The sequence below is a fragment of the Equus caballus genome, chromosome 5 (assembly GCF_041296265.1).
Source record: "Equus caballus isolate H_3958 breed thoroughbred chromosome 5, TB-T2T, whole genome shotgun sequence".
In the NCBI taxonomy this organism is placed as follows: domain Eukaryota; kingdom Metazoa; phylum Chordata; class Mammalia; order Perissodactyla; family Equidae; genus Equus; species Equus caballus.
In genome coordinates, this window is record NC_091688.1 from 9150548 (window position 1) to 9159715 (window position 9168).

Here is a 9168-nt window from a genome sequence, read left to right on the forward strand (position 1 = left end):
TGTTTATTAACAGACCCAAATTTATTTTTTAGATTTTCTATAATGTCAAAAGAACATAAACCCCTATATAGTAATTAATATTTTATCATTTTATCCTATCTGGAGATGATATACATATTTCATGAACTTTTTACTATTTAACCTTACCTAGTAATAGTTTAAAGGTTTAAACCATCAAAAAGACCTGGGGAAGTTATTTTTAATTACATATATCATAAAGCATAATTATTGTACCCCAAATTTTTTATTTTATTAACATTTATATAATTTACTTGTTCTTAACTATCATACTTAGATTATTCATGAAAATTTAAGGCATTAAAGCAATTAGCATCATCCTAAGTTATTATTATTATTTTTGCTGACAAATTTTATAATAGAGGTAATAAGAGCTTATTTGATTAATAACCCAGATAGAATAAAAGTTGCATGTTTGCATTATATCCAGTGCTGATATCTCTGAAAACGTGCTTATTTTAATTAAACCAACAAACTTAAGCAAGGTTTTATTTACCAAAGATTATTTTATATTACATTAACTTGAAGAACATTTGGGTTAGTTTTTACTATATTTAAAAATAATTCATATAAGTGTTTAAGTTAATTAAATAGAGCTCTTTAGAAACGAATTTTGCTAATACCATCTGGAGGTAGAAAAATACCATATCTATAACATACATACATATATATAGATGGACACAAAGAGAGATCTGATTGCTTTTATTTTAAAAATTTCAGCCACGAATCAGGTACAATATAAAACTTACTATTTTATAAATAATTGTGTCATTAGCAGATGGAACAAGGTTACCTCCTTAAAAGTTTTTGTTGTTGTTGTTGTTGTTAATATTTCTGGAGAAGACTTAGGTTTTATATTTACCTTAGATAAAGAAGCTGTGAATTAGATTTGGGGCAAAGAGCCTCTCTAGCAGCCTGTATTTAAAATAAACTTTTCTTTAACCTTAGTCTCTACCAATTAAGTTAGCCAGGTTAGTCTCAGGCAGTTGTGGGCTGTTATCTTTTGGGAGTTTTACATTTCCCTTTTCTAAGAATACATTTTTTAATTCTTTCCCTGATCAAAGCCTCTGGCACTTGTCAATTTTGTAAATAGCAGAAAGAGTGTAAGCAAGTAGGCTAGAATTTGCATCATTTCTTGGACAATTGGATAAGCGATCTGGTATCACCAGAAGGTCAGTTACACAATAACAAAAACACTTCCTCAGCAAGATGAATAGAAATTTTCCAATTATTTTAAGTTCATACAGAACATTTGAAATATTCAATATTAACTGCAAGAATTTTTATTTACAATTCTGAGGTTAAATTAATATTTTATGTGTGAATGTCTAGATAAATGGCCTACATCTTTATTTTCATTTTTTAATAGAGATATAATTTATGTTCAGTAAAGTTTACCCACCCCAGTGATACAGTTCTAGTTTTGAAAAACAAATACAGTCACCACCACCATAATCAGGATGCATATGTCTTCCATCACATTGAGGAAGTTCTCTTTATTTCTTAATTCATTATGAATTTTAATGATGTTGAATATTTTCAGTGATTCTTCTCCATCTTTGAGATGACCATATGATTTTAAAATTTTTTATTGGTTAATTGGTGAATGACATGCATTGATTTTCAATTATTGGACCAAAATCGCACTCATACATAAACCCCAGCTGACCCTCGTATACTATCCTTTTTGTATAATGCTGGATTTTATATGATAATATACTGTTAAAGATTTTGCATCTGTGTCTATAAGGGACATTGGTCTCTAGTTTTTTTTTTTTTCTTATAACATATATGATTGTAGCATCAGAGAAAAGCTTAGATTGATGATTTGAGAACTGTCTTTTAAGCAATGAATATTAATATATTTAAAGCGAATTTCTAGTAGACAGCCATGGCTATTTTGTTTTGCTTTTCCATTCTGACAAGGACTGTTTATGATTTCTGGATTGATAGTTTAAGTCTTTAAACACTTTAAAAGTATTGTGTCACTTCCATCTGTCCTCCTTGGTTTCTAGCGAGAAATCTACTGTCATTCAAATCATTGTTCTCTTATAAGTAATGCATCATTTTCCTCTGACTGCTTTAAAGCTTTCATCATGAAAATGTCTCACCAATTTGATTTCAATGTTTCTGAGCATGGGTTTCTTTGAGTCCATTTTGTTTGGGGTTCAGTTATATTCTTGAATCTGTAGGTTTATGTCTTTCACCAAATTGAGAGGTTTATAAACATTATTTCTTCAAAAATTTTCTCATGTTGCATTCTATGTACGCTGTATAGGGTATAGTAGCTATTTACAAAATGATGCAAATTTCTAGAAAACAATTTGACACTATCTGTCAAGATCATTATTTTTTTCCCAGTGTACTTCCTTCTTTTTTAAAAAATAAATTTCAAGTGTACATCCTTATATATTTCAATTTCTGTATATATTACATCATGTTCACCACTAAAAGACTAATTACAATCCATCACCACACACATGCCTAATCACAGAGTGTTTACATTTTAAAGACATGGTAAAATTTATAACTTTAAGGGACACAGAGAAAAAAAATCTAAGCTTGTTCATTTGTTTGTTTTGGGGGTTTTTTTGCTGAGGAAGATTTTCCCTGAGCTAACATCTGTTGCCAATCTTCCTCTTTTTGTTTGTGAGCTGCCACCACAGCATGGCCACTGACAAGTGGTATAGGTCCACACCTGGGAACCGAACCTGGGCCACCGAAGCAAAGCATGCTGAACTTAACCATTAGGCCACTGGGGCTGGCCGTAAGTGGGGTTTTTTTGATAGGAGTTTTAGGGTAATGTGATTTAAAATTTTCCTTCAGACTTAGGAACTGAGAATGGTCTAAATAAGAGTTCTTGGAAAAATCACAAAGCTTTTGAGAGAAATAGCTTTTGGAATTGGTGAAAGGGAATGGGTGGAATCTGAATTGTCTTTATGGCTGCATTTTCATGTAAAGATTTTGTAAGATTTGTAAGATAAGGACAGTTGTTCTCAATTCCTCAGAAATTGTGTTGTAACTTAAATGATATTATAGGTTGATCTGTCCATCCAGTTACATTAGTTTTAATTTGCTCCTTTCCCCTGGGTACATAGTTTTATTTTAACTTAAGGAAGAAGGCCGATAAAAAAAATTCCTATCAGGCTCTGAATATCAGTTTTTAATGTGGTCAATTTTTGACCATATAGCTGCTAAAAAAAATCCTTTCAAATAGCTTGTCAGTTTTTAGCTGAGGCAAACAGTAAATATTTCTGGCAGCTTTAAACAACTCCGTGGAGCCAAGAGGTGTCCTTGACAGTTATTACGTTCCCAAGATCCAGAGTCACCCCCAAAGATAGCCAAAAGAAAGAACAGACAGCTGCATGCATGTCCCAGGCAGGGAGAAAGTTAAGCCAGGCCCTTAGGACACAAAATGAGACAAGCTAGAAGGCAATAGTTATCCCTTGGAGAGAAACAGTCAATAACTGTTGGGTCTGGATTTGTAAAGGAAGGGACAACGTGAAATTTTTTTCTCTTGACTGGGCATTACAGAAAGGCCATTGAATGGGGTAAAGGAGCTCTTGACATGGGGACATAAATTCCCTGGGAGGGGCTGCTAGGATAAATCTGCAAAGTATATTGCACAAGAAGGCCTGAAATTGGCAGAACCTGACTATAGAGCTCAGCAAAGTGAGCTTTACCGCCTGTCCTAGGTGCTACTGCTGAATTGATTTTGTGGCTTTTATCATTTACGTGAGTAACCTGTATACTCTAAGAGATTAGACTGGAGTGCCCTCTGTAAATTGCCTAGGAAAGGAAGCTGAAATAGCCACACAGAGCCAGATTTTAAGGAGAGGATTTTATGTTGGATTTTTGTGTTATCTAAATTTTTGTTCTCTCATTTTGTTAGGGAGACCCTAAGTCTAGCTGTTATATATATATTTTTCCTTCTTAAGTGCCAGACAATGACCTGATTTTTTTTTACAATATCCATAAATGTCTGAAGGCAAACAAGAATGGGTATGAGTAGACTTGAGTTTTGTTCTAATTTCTGTCTTTCCATCTTATTAAAGAAGTCTTAATGGCTAGCCATTATACCAATATGAGCTCTCTAAAAATTATTTCCTATTTAGAAGTTTTTCCAATTTAAGGATCCATCATCTGGCCATTGACAAGTAGGATCTTAATAGTGACTCAAACCAATAAGCCTTTTTATGGCTTAACCATGGAAGCAAAGGGTGTCCCCAAAAGAGAGTACAAAGGATGTAGCCCTCACAAGATCCAAAAGTTCACTCCCAAAAATAGTCTAGAAAGGAAAGAACTTCATTGCACAGGTGGTAAGGATGGTGTAGTGAAAATGGTGTCTCCAGTCTCCCACAAGACCCTGGGACACCTCCAGTCACAGACCTGCTAATCTGTGACACTGGGTAGGCACTAGCGGAATGGAATTTTTCCAGCACTAACAAACAACGAAGATTGAAATAACGAAGGTCTTTTATGGACTGGACCCTTTATGACAAAGTCCCCTAAGAGCTGGCATCCTGGACAAAGGGAGTGCTCCTTGTGACCATGTGTCTTGGAACCCCAGCCTTTTGACTGGCTGCCAGGTACACTCTGGTAAATGCACCTTCTAGATGGCAGAGACCAGAGAAAATATTCTCACTGGTCACAAAGCCAAGAGCTCAGGACATAGAACAAGACAGAAGGAAAAACCTCATGCAGTTTTTACACAGAGGACCCACAGCAAAGTTTGTCTAAACAGATGCTGATCTGGGAAGAACCATGAAATAACCCGGTCTGTGAGGCTGGCCTGACTAGCAGGCTTATTAAGAGCCTGTGCCTGCTGTCCTGCCCTATGGTTCTTCCTCTTTATGACAAAGGACACAACAGACAGAGATGAAGGAAAGCAAAGACCTTCTCTGGGAGGGAAGGATCAACAAAATAAATCAAAAGAGTACTCATTTACCAAATGCCAGAGTCTCTAAAGTCCAAGAAACTAGTTTCACAAATATTTTCTCCTGCTAGTCTAAATTTAGAGAGAGAAAAAGAAGCTCTCACCACTTTTGTTCCCATCAAATTCTGCAGACAGAGATCTGGGAGGCTGACATGCGAAGAAGCTTTACCTTTTTGCTGGCTTCTGTGTCAGCTGTCCAGGATCTCATAGCTGCAGCAGCCTCAGGGAGAAAGCAGCTCCCCAGCCAGTCAGGACTCCTTGCTGGGTCACCAAAACAGTCTGGGCATGGGAAAATCCCCTTTCTAGCCTTCTTGTGCTCTTAATGGTTGACACAATAATAAAACTGACACAAGACTAGATTAACAGGAGGAAAAAAAACAGATTAATATGTATCTATTCGAGATCACAAAGAAATGATGCTCAGAGAGTGAACAAAGCAGGCAGTATATGTATATCTTTTACACAAAGATACAGTAAATTTGTGAGGAATTGACAAGACAAAGAAGCTTAGATTTGGGGTTCATAATTAGTGAGGAATTTAAGCAGCGTTTAGGCTTGAGGTAGTAAATTCACAAGGTTTGCTTATTCAGGCTTCTTGACCCTGAATCTCTAGGTGTGATGATGAGGACGCAGGGAGAATGCCCTTTACACAGGAGATTTATTTGCCATTTTCAGGGGGAATAGAGTTAGGAGGCTCAGAATGCACTTTTTGCTTCTCAAGTAACTTTAATTCAAAATAATCAATATGCTATTGTGGGATATTTTGGGGTGGCCTGCCCTAGGCCCCAACAACACATAACAATGATTTTGCAGAAATAATCTAAATTTGTAATCATGAATGCATAACTCATCTGTTTCTCAGACTGTGATGACTAGATAAATTAGGATTCCAGCACGCCTCCAAAGGGTGGGGGGGTACTGCGTCAGGGCTGAGGGTCTCCTCCACTACAAGGATTAAGTGATGTTTAAACTCATCCTCAAATGGCTAAAATGACTTTTAGGCTTGTTCCTTTACTGATTTGTTTTATGAGATCCATAAATCCCTAGACTCTATTGGTTGTTTGATGGCTGCTCATTATAATCCCTCACCTCCTCTAAAATAGATGATGGTGATGATAGATAGATAAAATAAAAAGCTGACATTGATCTTTAAAGCCCCTGGGGAAGACCAAGCAGCCCCAGAGTTCTTTATCTTTAGCCCACCCATATTGGGGGTTTCTCTGGTCAGTAACTTCTTATGAGGAAGAGGAGAGAATATCAGAGGCAGAATCCCTCAGTCATTCAGAGAAGACATGAAAGATAGTATCTCTCACTGGTGTCAAGATTGCCTTTAGAGAATCTCAAAGGTTCCTGGGGCGCTGTGTTGTCATGGAGGGATTTTCTTAGGGTAGGGATTTCCCCAAAAGACTCTGTGAGATTTCCCTCTCTGTAGTTGCCAGGACCCAACTGTCTCACTGAACAGTTCAAATGAACTGGACTTTGTTGATGACTTGATGTGTGATGCCACATGCATTAATCGAAATAGAAGTAACTGGAATTTTTTTGTACCGTTTACTTTCAGGTGGAGAGAAATTTGCTCCTCTCTCCCCAAAGTAAGCAAAATCAACATAATTTCCAGTGTCCTGGGATGAGTAAATACTCAATCCAAACTGCTGTAATTTCTGTGCTTAATCTCCAAAATATTTTTACTATGAATTGATCCTGTTTGGGGGAGTCCCAGCATGGTGCATCGGAGGAGTATATCTGACTATGAATCCCGCCCTACCATTTACAGTCAATGTGACCTTGAGCAAGTAACTTAGGTCCCTGAGTCTCAGGTGCTTTATCATTGAGGGTGAGGATTCTAATGTCTCTGTCATTGCAGTTCTTATGATGACCAAACGAACTGTTTGCAAAAAAGGTGATTCGTGTACTTAACAAATAGCCATTCTTCTTATGATAGCTTTACTCACTACAAAAATCCACAGTCATTAAAAAAAAAGATTAATTTAATTTCTTGAGGCCTAAGTCTCTTTATATATAAAACAGTGCCGTTGGACCAGTTGAACTGTATGGTTGTTTTCAACTCAGGCTTTCTATGATCCAGTTACAACTAGCATACGAACAAAGCAGATAGAGAAACTATTATTTTTATACAAAACTTTAACAAATATGTTTCCATAGAAAATTAGGTAAATCAGAACACCACACTTCCCAGCATTTTGGTCAATTAAAATGTGACCTAATGTTGTTCTTAAAGGGTTTGAGATTAAAAGAAGTAACAAGAAAATTAAAGATTTTAAAATATAAAATTCCATTCCCTTTACCACAAATGTCATGATATCCCTTCTCTGAAAAGTGGGGCAATAATGTAATTAATTCTTTGGGTTGTTGTGAGGATTCAACTTTTAAATAAATGTAAATCATTAAGCATAAGTGCTTGGCGCATGACAAGAGCGAAATCAAGAGCAGCTCTTAGTATCAGCTATTACATGAACACATGTTGTTTACCAAGCGCTGGTCTAGTCACTGGGAATGGGGACACAATGGTGAAGACAAAGTCCCTGCTCTCCTTGAGGTCTCAGCTTCACTGTCATCTCCTTCCAGAGCCCTTTTCTGATCACTCAGTCTAGGTCACACCTCCTCATGCAAGACCACCACACTGTCACCCCTTCACATCACTGTGCTTTATTCGATTCAAAAATGCATATCACCACCCCAAACTTTTTGTTCATTTATTTATTTACTCATTTGTTTTCCGCTTGACATCCATTGCTCTACCCCAATCCCCACAGAACATACATTCCACAAGGGCAGGGACCCTGTCTTCCCATTTAACCAGTGATCCCTTCACAGTGCTGGCTGATACTCACTCAATGCTCACATATTTCAACCCAACTTTAATAGTAAAATTCCAGAGAGGAAAATCATTTGAACAATTCGTTTGCTTTTCTTTGTTGATTATGTTGCTATGTGGAATTTATAAAGAAAAACTGAGTTGACATCGCTTAATTTACAGAACAGAAAAAAACTTTAAAAATGGCTTTTAACAATCCAGAAGCCTGGGATCTAGTGCTGTGAGACCACGTGCAAGTCACAGCCTCTCCAGCTATGTCTTTGTCTGTAAAATGGGAAGGATGGTGTTCGCTATGACAAACCCACTTGTAGGGTGTCATGTGGCAAAAGACAAATATTGCTGGCATTAGGACCCTCTTGTTTACAATAGGCTTTAACATGCATTTGCCCAGCTGATTCTTACAAAAGTCACACTTTGAAGTACAGAAGGGCAGGGGTTATTTTCATTCTGTTTTACAGAAGAGGATATTGATATGTAGAGAGTTCTTCTGACTCTGTAAGAAAAGAAGCAAGAAAAGGGAGCAGAAGGAAGAGGAGGGTCAAGCTACATATTAGCAAGATGCTCTTGTTTATCACACTCTCACTTTCCTTAACCCCTGTGATCCTCTCAGCCACACTCACCCCATTTTATAGATGAGGAAACTGAAATCCAGAGAGTTGAAGGTCATGGTGTACCCACAGGTAGCCTACCGGTAAATGAAGACAACAGGCTGTGAGGCGAGTTCCTCCAAATTCAAACCCCACACTCTTCCTTTTCACCATGTTGCTTCCAAGAAATGATCAAGGGCAAGAAATTTAGAAAAAGAGAACATGCTATAAAAAGAAAATTAAAATCACTTAATCATTTTTAAACAAAGGAGAATTATCAACTCTTTTTCTCCCAGATCTAACTGAACTCTGGGGAGAAATGTAGGTGGAGTAACATATGAGGATTAGCTATGAGGAAGAATTTAATAAGAGATACAGTGTTTTAGCCACTAAGGAGGTTATGAAGGATACCTTTAAAATATGGTTTCCAGATGTGACTAAACCCTGACATCAAATCTTCCATCCTTCCAAGAGAATTTGAATGACAGTCTATGTGAAGACAACAGGATAAATGTTAATTTAAAGTTCCTAGTAATCATCCTTGATCTTTACAAAATGGAACCATCTTTTTAAATTAGAAAGGATATATCTTTACACAATTTTTAAAATTCAGAAGTGAATAATGTAGAAAGCACCTCATAAACTGCCCTCATAAGCCCCTTTCCCAGCGATAGTCATCATTAACAATTTGATATCGTGCCTTCTACACTGTGCTTATGGATATAAAAACTTTTACCTAAATGTGATCATTTTCTACATACTGTTCTCTAGCCATTTTTTCCACTCCATAT

At 36.7% G+C, this 9168-nt stretch overlaps 1 protein-coding gene across 1 annotated transcript in view; it reads right to left on the minus strand.

Annotated features, from left to right (window-relative positions):
- The window catches only part of TNFSF4 (TNF superfamily member 4), a 127712-nt gene extending 122419 nt beyond the window's left edge, over positions 1 to 5293 (minus strand). The window contains exon 1 of the mRNA XM_001492820.5: positions 5124 to 5293. Coding sequence (XP_001492870.2) covers positions 5124 to 5162 — 39 coding nt within the window. The 5' untranslated portion in view covers positions 5163 to 5293. The remainder of the gene's footprint in view (positions 1 to 5123) is intronic.
- Positions 5294 to 9168: the final 3875 nt, after the last annotated feature.